Source organism: Salvia splendens, chromosome 13 (assembly GCF_004379255.2).
Source record: "Salvia splendens isolate huo1 chromosome 13, SspV2, whole genome shotgun sequence".
Classification (NCBI taxonomy): domain Eukaryota; kingdom Viridiplantae; phylum Streptophyta; class Magnoliopsida; order Lamiales; family Lamiaceae; genus Salvia; species Salvia splendens.
This window is the reverse complement of record NC_056044.1, coordinates 570599-585598: the sequence shown is the minus strand read 5'-3', so window position 1 is coordinate 585598 and position 15000 is coordinate 570599. Positions and strand designations below refer to the sequence as shown.

Here is a 15000-nt window from a genome sequence, read left to right as displayed (position 1 = left end):
TATTTTCTCGCTAGCAATTAAATAACCTTTAATTATCTTATAATTTTATCTCTGATATTTAAAATTTTTAATTTTTTATCAATTATATCCTTTTTTTTTAGTAATTTACTAATTTTATTTTTATCTTTTCAATTACTAATGTTAATCTTTTTCACATAAGCATTTCTAAAATATATAAAATCCTTATGTACAATTTATTTTAAGAGAAACGATTTCACAAAGATTTAAATTACTGATTTTGATTTTTAAGGTTTGATTTTCATTTGATTATAAACTCCATTTTCAAAGCTCGTATTCAAACCACACAAATATTACATTAATCCGTGATTAATTAGGTGGCCGATGGCTATATTGCTTTATTGTGATGAAAAAATATTAATTTATCCTCAAATCAAACGTGGTGTCATATTATTGGGATATATATATTCTACATAACTTTGGTAGACTATTAATCCAACTTATATATAACGTGTAATTTTAATTATAAAAGAAAATAAATGAACTCAACCTTTGACTTTAGAAAAAAAAATGAAAAGATAGAAAATTAGAAGGGCTTTCTTCTTCGACAATGGAACTAATTCGAAAGTAGAGTAATTGATTTTACAAAATCAAGTAACACATATAGTTGGACTATCGCTACTAATTGGCTGATAAAACTAGTCACAGTAAATTAAACGACTAGACAGAGATTGGTAGAAATTAAATAACCATAAATGTGTGAACCATATCAATAAAGTCATTTTATATAATCAATTTAAATCCTCTAAATTTCGCGGGGAAAGAATAATTAAGAGTGCAAGCAAGCAAAGATCGATCTTGATTAATACTAATAGTTTCCTTAATGAATATTCAAACCATGAAGAAGTGCCGACACGTGTTAATGTAGAAGTAAATAATAGTAAAGTGTTTTTTAGGCGAAGATAAAATAAAAAGGATTATAAATAACACCACTTAAATCAATTACGTACACCCCTAAATGATTAAAAAAAACAGTATGATTTTCCTAATCAACCAAATTTCTTTTTCATTTTCTGAACTAAAAGTTACTACTACTAAATAAACTAATTAGCTTCCAACACTTGTGGACTGATGAATATTATCCTAAATTTTGCTAAAATAAGTCATAACTTAAGATTCTAAATACTATATATATATTAGGTGGTATGTCTTCTAAATATGAGGAAAACACCCAAATTCCTATTGGAAGACGTGTGCAGAAGATCATGACCAAATCAATTTTACATTTTGATTTCTTCGATATATATTACTTTATACATATGCATATAGAAAATTGGGAGTTCAAACTTATTCATCAGAGTATATATCCACAAATAGTTATTAGTTATAACAATAATCAAGAAGATGGGAACTACGAAGGCGATGATCTTGCAAATTTTAGTAGCTCTTCTCTTGCATAGTGGAGTGATTTATAGCTATGCTACAACTTACTATAACTTCGAGGTAATTAATTAGTTTCTTGATGATAGATTTAATTTAATTTCAGCTACAAATTTTTTATCTTTTGAAATATTGCAATGACATATATGTACATAATACATTAGCTAATAGCAATCCCACCATCTATATATACTCTTTCTCTCATGAAAATATCTTGATATTATATTTTTGTAGGTGGTTGAAACACCATACAGTAGGTTGTGCAGCAACAAGACTATAATGACTGTAAATGGGCAATTTCCAGGACCAACTATATATGTAACTGAGGGAGAAACCATTGTCGTCGTAGTCGCGAACAAAGCACGACAAAATATAACCATCCATTGGTAAAGTCTCGATTTCTCTCCTCTCGTTCGAATCCCACCAATATTTTCGTGAAATTTGCAAATTATTACACAAAACACCGTATTTACCTCGCTACCAAAAAAAGAATATAAATCCTAATTGAGGTGGTCTTATTATAGGCATGGGGTGAAGCAACCGAGATATCCATGGTCAGATGGGCCTGAGTACATAACCCAGTGCCCTATTCGACCCGGGACTAATTTCAGTCAGAAGATTGAATTCTCTGATGAAATTGGGACTCTTTGGTGGCACGCACATAGTGACTGGTCACGTGCCACGGTGCACGGAGCAGTGATTATACATCCCAAGAAGAAGGATAATTATCCTTTTCCAGTGCCTCATGCTGAAATTCCAATCATATTAGGTAAATTTTAGTTATAAATAGGCAGGTAGCTAGATACTTGGAAATTTAGTTTTTAAAAAAATAAACTGCTTTCTACGTTAATTTTTTGTTGTAGGGGAGTGGTGGAAAAATGATGTTCAAGAAGTTCTTAGTGAATTTCTTGAAAATGGAGGGGAACCTAATATTTCTGATGCTTTTCTTATAAATGGTCAGCCAGGTGACTTGTACCCTTGCTCAAGAAAAGGTTTGAGCTTCTTACTCTAATTTAATTTATGGTTTTTTAATGTTGGTTTACATCGTGTGGATCGATGTTCACGAGGTATGTATTCGAGATTTATTAGGGGTTGGTGAAATTCGAATTTATGGCTTTTTCTATCGTCAGATTTTTACCATCATGATGACTTGATCTCCGACTTCTTAGATGAAGAAGAAACTTCTTACCAACTAAGTTATTTTATTTTCAATCATTTGATACTAATTCCTCATTAAAAAAGGAAGAGTATGTTTTGCAACTCTCTATTCTAAATGGAATTGTCATCCATCACATATGAAAGTTGATTGATTAACACTAATTAATTAATTACGGTTTAGGTGATTATTCATTGACCACGTTTGTTTCCAAAAATTTGGGTTTAGAAGTATATATTTTCATGATTTGACCTTTGTTTACAAGTACACACGATAAACGACTATGTATAGCATGATGAAAAGTGAGATGATTAAGTAATTTCTTGTTTTCAGAATAAAAATATATTTCCAATAATAGTACATTCAACGTATATAGCCTTCAAAAAAGACCATCTCATTAATTTAAGGGATATTGGCATCTAATATCATACAACTTTCAAAAAGTTGGGTTTTTCCCTTGAACTTTAAAATTGACAAATAATATCACAAACTTTACCCCGGGTTTGTTTTTTCCCACGAATGAAAAAATTCCCACAAGTAATATTATGATACGGATTTTTTTTCGTAATTTCTCGACAACAATTTTGAGAGCTTCAAGTTTTTCAATCTTTGAAGATAGTTTTTCTTGAAGCACACCCTCCAAAATTGTTCTTCAATCTATTAAAATAACATGAATTTTTTCATTCGTGGGAAAAAACAAACCCAGGGTAAAGTTCGTGATATTATTTGTCAATTTTAAAGTTCGTGGGAAATACCCAACTTTTTGAAAGTTTCATGATATTAGATGTCAATATCCATTAATTTAATTTTACTACGTTCATATGAGGAAAAAATATTGATACAAGAGTAATTTGTAATGTAGTGAGAATAGGAAATGAAACACCATATATGTAGACAATGGGTATCAATAATTCATTAACATATTGTTTATGATAATTAAATTATAGCCTGAGCTTTTAATCCATTTTAACTTCATGTAGATACATTAAAGATTACCGTCGACCATGGCAAGAGATACCTAATTCGGGTAATCAACGCCGTGATGAACACCATCATGTTCCTCAAAATAGGCGGCCACAATGTCACCGTCGTTGGCACTGACGGGGCTTACCTCAAACCCTTCACCTCCGACTACATCGCCATCTCCCCTGGCCAGACCATCGACTTCCTACTCCTCGCCAACCAAAAAAGGTACTACTACACAAATATTTTTTCTTGTGTTAATCTAAAGTTGATATAGACCATTATATATATTTAGCTAGCTAAACATGATCAGTACCCTATTAAGTATATAAGAATGTGACGGATTCATAATATAATTTTAGTGAGTATAAATAGTTGCACTTGCACATGAAGTGAACAAATTAACAATAGAGGGATAAGAACATTTTTCTTTTATCAAGGTTAAAAACATGATGTGATGTTTTACTATAGTAAAACATCATGTTTTTTATATACACTAATATTTTTATATGCTAATGTTTTTTATAAATCACTATCATTTTTTTTCTTATAGCCAAAACTACTACATGGCCGTCGGGCCCTACTCCGTGGCCGGAACCTTCGACAACACCACCACCACCGCCCTACTCGAGTATCGAACCACCCCCTCGACCCCTTCACCCTCATCCCCACCGCTTCCCACCCTCCCCGAGTCCAACAACACCCTCGCCTCGGCCGACTTCACCCGAAAATTGAAAACCCTAACCCTAGAAAACCGCCCAATCAATGTGCCCTTAAACCCTTCCACAAAACTCTTCTTCACTCTCTCAATGAACACTCTCCCATGCCCCAACTCCACCTGCTTAGGGCCATTTGGGGATAGGTTTTCCTCAAGCATAAACAATCTAACATTCGACCAACCAAATATCTCAATCCTAGAAGCTTATTACAAAGGGATCAATGGCGTCTACCGCGGGGATTTCCCGGGAAGGCCACCGCTTGCCTTCAACTACACTGAGGCCTCCGTCCCGAGGGAGCTGTGGGTCCCGGCCAATGGGACGAAGGTGAGGTATCTCGACTACAATTCGACGGTGGAGATCGTTTTTCAAGGGACAAACACCGTGACAGGAGTTGATCATCCGATGCATTTGCACGGGTATAGCTTCTACGTTGTTGGTAGTGGATTTGGGGATTTCGATGAGAAGACGGATCCAGGGAGCTATAATCTTGTCGATCCGCCATTGATGAACACCATTGCAGTTCCGGTCAATGGATGGACTACTATTAGGTTCCGGGCCGATAATCCAGGTTTTTTTTACTTCTGTCGTTTCGAATTCATTGTCAAGTTTTTTATGTCTTACACTATCTGCAAGCACGGTTTCAGTTTAGTCCATGTTAGAATTTTATTTTTTTAGCTTTATTAAGCTTAATTAGGAAATTGTGACCGGGGTAATCAGATTTACAAATTAGGCTTTGATGTTTATGTAATTAATAAATTTTAAAACCTCGGTCACGATTTCTACGTTATATGGAAAAGGAATAGAATCCGAAAAGAGAAAAGCTAATGTGGGTTAGACGCAAATGGTGCTCACAAATTGTGTGCAACGTTATGTAGTGTTATTTATTTTGAAAGTCTCAAATATTTTAATTTGGAGTATACTAAATCTATTTTAAATTTTTTAAGGGGTTTGGCTGTTGCATTGCCATTTGGAGAGACATCTAAGCTGGGGAATGATGATGGTGTTCATCACTAAAAATGGGAAGAGCCCTTCTACTCAAATGGATCCTCCACCTCCAGATTTCCCAAGATGCTAATTAATGTGTGTGTGAAAGAGAGAATATATACGTTAGCTAAAAAGAGGAGAAAAATATAGATTTATTAAGTATACGTAAAAGCATGCATGAGATGGTATATTGAACATGATTTGGTTCTTTTAACTGTCACACTTATATTTTGTGGTAATCCTCAAATTTTACTATTATACATGCATACAATGCGTATAATTATAAGACTTTCGCTATTAACATTAGGGTCAGAATAAATTCAGTCAAATATATAGGTTTATCAATAAATTGTAGATTTTGAAGAGTTGCTTATAAGCTGTTATAACTTCGCTATCTTTTGATTTTACGACCGTGGTGAAACTAGCCTTTTTCTCCTGGAATGGGCCCACGTATTCGCGAACGGACAAAGTACCCTCCGTTCCGGCTATTGTCACATCCATGTTTAGGTCACCTAGGAACTAGCAACAGAAGGTCCCGGCCCTGCCATCTTGCCATTGCAGTTTAGCACGGCAAGACAAGATGATGCCGGCATTGTTCAGGACCGCGTCGGGTGAAGCGATTACGGATTGAGGTAGCTCGTAATCGGCGGCCCACACGATTGATCGAATGCAGTACCATCCTGCCGGAAATCGAAAATGTCGTTTTCTAGAAAATCTTTTCCTGCCGGAAATATAAAATTACTCTCCACCTATAGAAAAATAATATACTCCTTATTTATGTTTGAAATACTATAATTTTTTTACACGAAAAGGAATGCTCGGAGCTAAAAGTAACGAGTGAAAAAGCAACAATAATGAAACAGTTCAAAATAAGTAAAGAGATACGGAATCAATTAATAGAACGCATTTTATTACTACAAATTAGTACTACAATGACTAGAGTTGGAAAATAGTGGAAAAATATGGGGAAAAAAATCAAATTCTCAACTAACACAATAATGCCTCAAAATATTTCATGCATATTTTGACACGAAAACTAGTGCAGCATTACAACTTTGAAATTTCGATAACATGAGAAGTTCCTCTTAATCACGTATCCAATTGGCTTTTATAAATTTGAAAAGTATGTTCGAAATTTAATCCAAACACAAAAGTTACAAACATCAATAAAAAGAGGAACTCTGTCACGATCTTATTTTAAACTTTATTTTTAAATTCTAATTTACTAATTAATACAACCAAGATTAGCCTCTATAAATCTAGAAACACTAGAAATTAGTACTACATTGCTAGAAGTAGAAGCACTAGAAATTTCGTCCTAAATTGAAGATAAAACGACGTCATTTCACTAAAATTTACCGCTAAAATGAGTAGAGATGTCAAGATTGCGAAATAATAGTAGTAAATTAACCACATTTTTTCTATAATTCACAACTTAAATCCTTCTTCGTTGCGAACCTACCATATTATAGCTATAAATTAAGACTATTCATGTAAATTAAGCTCCAAAACAACACTTTAATAATAATAAAAAAAGACAGTTATTTTGTATTTTTATAACTATTCCAAAATAACAAAGCCGATATATTGGTGAATTAAAAATGCAAGAAATGAAACGTACTGATTTGAGGTGCCCAAAGGAGGAAGAATCGGAGAGAAAGTCCTTCATCCGGTGGGTCCGGGGGTGGTGCATCCACATGGTAGCGTCATGAACTGCACCCCACTCGATTCGCACTCCGCCAGTATCACATCCAGCTCTGCGACTCCAGCAGCACGTGCTTCCCCTTCCGGGCCGCCAGCACGGCCCACTGCACGTGCAGGCTCGTCGGCAGCTGCCCGTACACCGCGTCAACGTCCGGATCGTCTAGAACGGCGTCGTACGAGCCGTAGGCCCTCACGGACGCCGGGAAGGCGTTCTCCCGCGCGAATTCGGCAGCCTTCTCCGCCGATCGGCTGCCGATGGCGGAGATCGAGGCGTTTCCGGAGAGGGCAATGGCGCGGCATAGCTTGCGAGCGATCTTCGCGCAGCCGAGGATTCCGAATTTGATCGGAGGTGTAGACATTTTCGGGTATGCTGGAGATGGTGAGGGAAGAGTGGTTGGAGTGTGGAATTGAGGTTTAGTTTTGGGGGAAAAGTGTTTTGAGTGTATATATATGAATGAATGGTGGGAAATACTACTCCGTAAAGATAATTTGAACTCTGCATAAAATGGTGCAAATTTTGATTTTCGGCATTAATATATATATATAATGAAGCCCTTATTCTAATACAAAACCAGAAATTTACCCAAAAAACAATTATTTGTACATTTGCGATGTAAAAACAATGGAGTTTAATTTATCTAAGGCAGTTTCCACAGCGGCAAAATCAACATCGAATCCATAGCTCTGACCTGCATACAACACGTACAAGTAGTGTTTGAGCGATGGTGGCGAAGGCAACACCTCAGAGATCTCCGGGAACTCGCCGGACGGGGGCGGAGGCGGGCTTTTCACCCGCGAGTAGTACACGTCGGCAAGAAGCAGCCATATCAGATCAGGGTCGATGGATGCCAGCGCCACGAGGGCGTTGGCGCAGGCGTCCTGAAGGCCCTTCACGCCGCTGCACACCATCCCGACCACGACGCCGCTGACCTTCTTGAGGACCGGTTCCAGTGCCGGCGCGCTTCTTTTGCTCCGAGCTAGGTCTGAGATCATGTCGAGGATCGCTACCTGGACTTTCAGGGTTGATAGCTCGGCAGGCGAATCTTCGGAAGATGTGAGGCTCGTCCTGTAAGGGAGTTGGAGGGGGGTTCGTTCTTCCTTGGCACGGGTTTTCTTTTGAAACGGCGACGTGCTTAGGAGTCTCCAGATGTGGACACCGTCGGTGTGGAAGCGACGAGCGAAGAACTCTCCACCGCAGATATGCACTACGGTGCTGATCGTGCGACAGCATCTTCGGATGGCCTGTGGAGCGAGACAGAAACATGATAGGAACCGTTTTCAGCACTTAGATCGTGAAGATTTCGCTATGAAACTGCTCTTTTGCTTACCACTAGATTCTTATTCCGAAAACAGGTAATCAAGTAAGGCCAGATTTTGTTCATTGCAGGAAGTGATCTATTCTCTGAAGCTTCATCCTCAGCAGCACCGAGTGTGTCGAGAAGATGGTATAACGAACATGACTGAATGACTTGTTCGATTGCTTCTTTCGTCTCACTCTCATGCTTGTAGGCTTCTTCCACTTTGACAAGTGTGGTAATACCATCCTAAAAGAAAACCAAGGTATGACAAAGATTCAGTTGAATTTATTGAAAAATAAAAACCTAAAGTCTGATTTTCGAGAATTATAGGGGAAAATTTATCAGGCACAACTTGGTAAAATGTGGAAATGAAAGTGACCTCAACTATATCCAGAGCTGTCAAGCATGCTGTTGCATCAGATGAAGCAATTAGCGGAGTAACAGCAACAATGCATGACCCTGCAATAGATCCAACTATACGCCGATATCTTTTTGAATCGTTAAACTTGAATACAACAGATTCCAATTCAATGGCACATCTTCCCTCGTCTATTTCTGGGGGGGGGGGAATGGACAAAGGTGAGTTAGCCAAGTATCCTGTTAACTGCAAAACCAAATACTGAACATCAACTGTTTCGGTGCTCCGGAAACAGCTTTGAGTTAGCTCTTCCTTAAGGATTGTTCGTAATCGAATAGAAGAGAGGCTAGAAAAGTAGTCAGACTGCTGGTTCTGTATCTAGAGTTGGAATTCATTTTTTCTTTATAACCTTCTAGTTCATATCTTCGTACCAATCATCTCCCGAATTTCAGATATTATACTAGTTTCAGATATCTTGGCAAACAGATATTATTATTGCAGTACGACAAAAAGTCCACACAAGTCAAGACGATGACAGTAAAATCAGATAGATCATAGATATCAAAACTGAAAAGCTTCCTATTTATGAAGGCTATATCATGAAGATCTTTTATGTTCTCGGTTAAAGGAAAAGAAAACCAAAATCAAGTCAAATGTGGCCACCTTCTAGGTCTCACATTCAACAATAGTTTCATAGAGCTCAACCAGAGAGGTTATAGGCTTAAAGCATCATATGTTACTGATATATCTAATTTGCACCAATACTGAGCCATGAAAATAAAATGTCAAAAAACACATAAGAATATAACATATGACTATATGAGAAGTACTCACCGGAGTCAAGATTATTAGCATTTGATTCTGAATGTCGAACATTATTTCCTGTTCTTTTCTCTTCATTCCACATTTTTGAATTGACATCATTCTTGTACAACTCTAATTGACCGGAAAGCTCACCAGCCTCCCTTTTGGAGGCTTTGGCTAGTTCTGCTACGGCCTAAACAAAGAAAAATTAAGAACTTAGGACTATCAACTAAAGATATTACGGAAGTGCTTCCTAAAACTAACCTTTAAGAAGGGGACAGTCAAATTAGGGTGATGATGCCTCCCAAGAATTTCAAGCTCCATGGAGACTGCATGCATCTGTACAAGTCAGTAACATCAGGTTATCAGGATTGCCAACAATTTTTAGCAATTACTGTAACATCCGGAAGACATTAAACTTGTACCGGCTCCTCCAACAGTGGCAATATTTTGTCAGCTATCCCAACGTAAGAGAGCACGGCGGAGAGAACATTAGGCACGTGAGGATTACAATCTAGATGTCGCAGTTGCCTACATACGGAGTCAATCACATAATCTGAGTTGTCGACAACCAAGTGGCCCACCTGAACCAATTATATGCAGTTATAGTAATACTTGTTGATTCAAATGCTTACATAACAAACTGCATAATGAATACTCACAGTTGGACAGTTGTGTGTAGCAGAGATAACATGTAGGACAGTATCAGCTGCCCTCCTGACTTGAAAATCTGAGCATACGATATTTTCAAGTAACATATAGAGAGAGGAGTGAAGAAATCCACACGATGAAAATTCTTTGCCCAGGCAAATATTGAATATGCCGATTCCTTCAATAATGACCTGATACGGGAAATGTGTACAATATCAGTGTTACATTGCACAAATCTGTATTGCATATAAACACTAAACCCTAAGCAAATTTTAAGTCAAAGAAACCTGCTGCAGCATTGCACAGTCACTGAAAAAATGCATATTTACGTCGCCTTCTCCAGAGGGAGAAGCTGATAGTCGAAGTGGGAGATCCCAGACTTCAGGTGATAAATATTCATGTAGGATACTACCAATGCAATCAATCAAATAAGCCCTGGAACTAGACTTCTGGTACTTCTCCTGAGCATGATTTTCTACAAAAGCATCATCAATACCATTACTTTCATGGTGTAGACGATGACCGAACATTCCAAAAGATGTCATGGCCGGGTCAGACAGCCCAAAAATCATTTCATTGAGGATGCATGCAGCAGTACTAGCTTGCCGAACCAAATGCCCTGAAGCCATTCTTTTATACCAAGACTGCCAGCTTTCTTTATGGAGTTCTTTCAGTCGCAGCTCAGATATCAGTTTACGGAAGTGTTCAAGGAGAATATCAATTAAACCAGAGTATGAACCCTGACTTCGAGAGTCTGAAATAAAATAACCTTGTCAATGGCATGAAGTTGTGAGCACAAAGATTAGTTGGTAAAAACACCTAAATAAACCACCTGTGAGCACATATAGACTGACTAGCCTCAGGATTCCTGAAAGAGTCTGGTACAGCTTCTGACTATCCATATTAGTCAACCAAGGTGGAATGCTAGGCAGCTTATATTCATTATTTCCATGTTCGTATACATTTGAAATTTTCCTATTCTGGAAACCTGATCCCTGAGAACCTTCAGCACTAGTAATGGCCTGGATCTCAGCTATTGAATGCATGAAGCCGGATGATGTGGGTCTTGCTGCTGCAAGCTTGTTGAGTGAACCAGCATAAACAGAGTTTTGACTTAGACAGAGCGCAAACACATCCAAGAAACATGCAGCTGTCACCTAGAAGAAGTCAAGTAATACAGAGCCACCAAACGAGGATGAGATTTTGGGAACTGAGATATCTAAGTCTTAGGTGCCATTTACAAAGCTAAACAAGAGTTTAAATCGTAAGCCTACAGGAGAAAGAAGTAGGTAGTCTGTAACAAGTTTGGGACCACCGAAATATGTAATTGCTAGCAACTTTCGGGCATGTGATAGTGCAAGTGACTCCTCATTACCCAGTACCACTTGAGGAAGTTTTTCAATCAACCTGTATGTATGTGCGTGTAAACAAAGTTACAAAAAATTCAAGGTTTCACAAAAAAATCAACATAATACAGTGAAAAAAAGTTTACCTGCGAAAAAGTTCAACAACCTCATGTTTTGTTTGATGCTTTCCTTTCGATGAAATCAGAAGTCCAAAAAAGGCTTGGGCTGATGAAGAAACATCTCCAAGATCATCACAAACTAACACACACAAGCATTCCTGCACAGAAACCAGCCCACACGTTTTTATACCACAGATGCTAAGTTGCTAACAAAGAAAATGAGAATTTGATTTATTCAGATAGGGTGAAGTGATTCATCATACAGAATTCCATCTAATAGACTAAACCCTAATGGCATCTCATAGCTGGGTCATCGGTCTGTGGCCTCAAACAATTTGAGGCCACACACAAAAAAAAGAACAGTTACCAAAACAGCATGAACTAAGAGGAGCAGAATAGAGGATAACATCTCTCTTTTCAAGTCTCACCTGATTCTGCAGTTCACTCCATAATGGGAATTATTAGGTATATATGGCTCGAGATGAGCAGTACACTTAACAACTATATAGCTAAGAACAAAACATGGGCTCGTTGAACTCTTGAGCCAAACAGATGGGGAAGGTCAATTGTGATGTTGAAACTAAACTATTTAAATATTTATCTCTATGAAGTTATCAATTCAAGAATGCTAGTACATTGCCAAAAACACATAAAAGGGTGATTTGTTAACATTCTAGGTTCTAGCTCACCAGAAGAGTTAATCTGCTTTCTTTCAATGTGTAACTGCATTTACATAAGAGCCCCTGTAGAGAAGCCAAAAGTCCTAGTCTCACATTTTTGCTAGGATGAACACAAAGCTGCAAGAGCAAAGGAAAGGAGTTCCAAATAAATATAGTAACAGGCAACATAAAATAGTATAACGTATGCTTGAAAACAGCCATGTTAATCTTACAAGAGGAAATGTTGCACATAGAAGTTTATTAACATGAGCAGCAGTATTTGCTAACCACTCCTCTGTACGGTTTACATGCAGTGATCGAACGTTAAGGTCAACAACACCCTGCACATTATCTCCTCCAGATATTATGCTGCCTTTCTCTATAGATTCAGTAGAGTCTCTGATATCACCCTGAGTTGTTTTTTGAGCAGGTAGATGACGGAGTTCCTCTAGGAATGAAGCAAGAGGTTTCTCTTTAGTTGATGAGAAGCCAGAAATGTCCTCCACCTGGGCACCACGAGGTGTAGAAACGCCATCGTCGAGAACCACAACAAGGTATTCAGCCAATGCTCTAACTGCCTGATCCAAGGCTTTTGTACTTCCTGCCGCACCGCTAATCATAGATCTTGAAGTGTGCAACACCTTCCCCAATTGACTTACGACACCTGGTAAATAAAAAGCCAAGGCATCTGCCGAGCCAACCTGCAAGGTCGACACAAAATTATGAATTACAAGCTTACTTATTTCCTGATGAGTAACATTTTGAACCTTTGAGAAAAGCGTGAAGCTTTTTAAATGAAGTCCCTCAATTTGTTAGACAGGTTGTACATATGCCAATGTCTTGTATTACTAAACAGCACAGTAAAGAAAATAATAATAAGTCACCTTTGCAATAAGCACTCGAAGTGTCATTAAAGCTTCAACTCGAAGGCTTGAACTGCCCCGATGACCTCGTGTGACCTCAATATCTGCAGCCTTCAAGTAGACATCTAGTTAGATATAGAAACCTGCCACATAATCAAAGGACAACCTGCTTAATCACAATATCTCTTATAGATACTCATCTATGAGGACATATACATGCCTTGAGCATAAGAGACAGCCAGTGTCCAATCGCAGCAGAAGCAGGTTGAGACTGAAGAAATGCTAATGGACACTCTTTTGAGACTGAAATATGTCCTGGAAATTGCCACTCTTTTTCATCTGGAAGAATAGGCCTATTACTTATTCCCTTGCAAGGACAGGAATCATCGGAACAAGGACCCAAATTCAGCAACACGGCCCTAAAGCACCTTATCACTCCTTCACGAAATTCTTCTGAAGCTTCCAGTGGAGAAAGCATAGCTCCAAGTGTCAATTTCTTCAGTATAACAACCAACTACATATTATTGAAAATATTATGAGAACAACTTCGATGGACAACACAAACGACTTTTCCTAAATATATGGCATTAGAAAAATAAGTTGAACTGAATGTCAAAGGATTGAATTCTAAGGTAAATATACGAGAGCCGCAGCCTGAAGTGCCATACTAAAATCCCAAAATCAATACTGACAACTACAAGCACTGAAAAGCAAAGTTCTTTGATTATATCTTCATCTTGAATGACTTCTATATTTAGAATAGAGAATCCTCTATATGTATTATGCAAAACTCTGCATAAGATATGCAAATAGTGGAAATGTGAAAATATAAAGAACCAACTATCTGTACAATGTAAGTCTGCAATGGTGAAAACATATAGTATGTCATATAAAAAATCCCCTCTAGCTTTAGATACCTGATCAATAGATCCTAATTGGCACTTCTTCAGCACTTCCTCCAAGCAGAGAACCACGCCTTCCGTCACCGAGTCACTCACTTTATGTTCCATCAGTAAGGTGCTAGATACTAGAGAATCATCTTTGGAATCCGTTTTCGTCGACGACCTACATTCTACTGATGCGTCGAACAGAAGCAGCAACGGGAACAAAATAAAGCTGAGGAAAAAATACAAAAAATTAGATAAACAACAGATCATCTGCACATTAAGCATAAGATAAGCAAACACATAAGTATCTCGATAATGAATTAACCTATCATCTCCACATGTTTTAGCACATTAATTCATTAGTTCCACTGTTAAAGTTCCAGCAAATGAAATATCGAAAAATTCAACTGAAATAAATAACCTAACATAAGCCAATTAAACGAATTAGAGAAGCTAGGGCATACTCGAAAAGCGGCTGGAGAGATAGCGTGGAGGACTTCTGAAGCAGGTGGAGGAGATGGGAGAGAAAGGAGGGATCACCGTCGGGGTTCCGAAGGAGGTCCAGCAGCTGCACGCAGCTGTGCTTCAGTTCCAGAAAAAGAGCGCTGTTTCGAGTGTCTTCCTCGTCAACTTCCTCGAAAATTGAGCCTCTTATTCCTGATTTTCCGTCGAGAATTTGCGTTTCTGCCATTGCTTCGATAACAGAAATTGCAGTGGTTTTTAGGGGGAAATTGGATTGTTTGATTGTTGAAGAAGATTCAGTTCAACTCATTCCAGAGTCGAGAGAATGAATTGTCGCCATTGGGGCAATTGTTGAAATTATTTATAGTAGTAGTTTTTATTATGTTGAAAATAAATTTAGTATAGTTATATTCTTGTTAATTTAGGTAATTTATTTTCATATTGAAATTTTATTTTTTAGTATAAACTATAATTGCATTTTCAAGATCATTACTAGGGTTGACTGATAACTAGTCTCGTGAAACCTTGATTTCAATTCAAATAATTTTAGACACCCTAATTATACCAACTCTTGAAAATGTTAGATTGAACATATTTATGTTTAATAATAATAATAATAATAATAATAA

At 37.6% G+C, this 15000-nt stretch overlaps 2 protein-coding genes and 1 pseudogene across 3 annotated transcripts; 1 reads left to right on the top strand and 2 right to left on the bottom strand.

Moving 5' to 3' along the window:
• Positions 1-1328: 1328 nt before the first annotated feature.
• Positions 1329-5345, top strand: LOC121761042 (laccase-14-like). The gene is made up of 7 exons (XM_042156628.1): positions 1329-1461; positions 1633-1784; positions 1923-2167; positions 2262-2390; positions 3535-3745; positions 4071-4804; positions 5181-5345. Exons 1-7 carry the CDS (start codon positions 1363-1365, stop codon positions 5309-5311), a joined length of 1701 nt encoding a protein of 566 aa, XP_042012562.1. The 5' UTR covers positions 1329-1362; the 3' UTR covers positions 5312-5345.
• A 490-nt stretch (positions 5346-5835) lies between these two features.
• LOC121761043 lies at positions 5836-7429 on the bottom strand (annotated as a pseudogene).
• A 16-nt stretch (positions 7430-7445) lies between these two features.
• LOC121761041 (TELO2-interacting protein 1 homolog) lies at positions 7446-14715 on the bottom strand. Of its 2 annotated transcripts, XM_042156626.1 has the most exons (17): positions 14374-14715; positions 13940-14138; positions 13243-13536; positions 13044-13133; positions 12393-12860; positions 12190-12297; positions 11528-11658; positions 11310-11442; positions 10868-11192; positions 10323-10789; positions 10047-10226; positions 9810-9968; positions 9649-9723; positions 9415-9577; positions 8602-8777; positions 8253-8468; positions 7446-8166 (listed from the first exon to the last, which is right to left on the bottom strand). In XM_042156626.1, the coding sequence occupies exons 1-17, from the start codon at positions 14598-14600 to the stop codon at positions 7519-7521; spliced, it is 4059 nt and encodes a 1352-aa protein (XP_042012560.1). In that variant the 5' UTR covers positions 14601-14715; the 3' UTR covers positions 7446-7518. The 2 variants fall into 2 exon arrangements, with proteins under 2 accessions (XP_042012560.1, XP_042012561.1); XM_042156627.1 differs by lacking the exons at positions 13940-14138; positions 14374-14715 and having other exon boundaries at positions 13044-13165; positions 13243-13376.
• Between the last annotated feature and the right edge of the window lie 285 nt (positions 14716-15000).

What these genes read in the sequence shown, in the direction of transcription:
- LOC121761042 (XM_042156628.1), top strand. Translation starts at nt 1,363, where the DNA reads ATGGGAACTACGAAGGCGATGATCTTGCAAATTTTAGTAGCTCTTCTC. An exon ending in CAAAATATAACCATCCATTG is followed by an intron (nt 1,785 to 1,922) that starts GTAAAGTCTCGA and finishes GTCTTATTATAG; the next exon opens with GCATGGGGTGAAGCAACCGA. An exon ending in TGAAATTCCAATCATATTAG is followed by an intron (nt 2,168 to 2,261) that starts GTAAATTTTAGT and finishes TTTTTGTTGTAG; the next exon opens with GGGAGTGGTGGAAAAATGAT.
- LOC121761041 (XM_042156626.1), bottom strand. Translation starts at nt 14,600, where the DNA reads ATGGCAGAAACGCAAATTCTCGACGGAAAATCAGGAATAAGAGGCTCA. An exon ending in TATGTGCAACATTTCCTCTT is followed by an intron (nt 12,298 to 12,392) that starts GTAAGATTAACA and finishes TTGCTCTTGCAG; the next exon opens with CTTTGTGTTCATCCTAGCAA. An exon ending in TGCTAATAATCTTGACTCCG is followed by an intron (nt 8,778 to 9,414) that starts GTGAGTACTTCT and finishes CCCCCCCCCCAG; the next exon opens with AAATAGACGAGGGAAGATGT.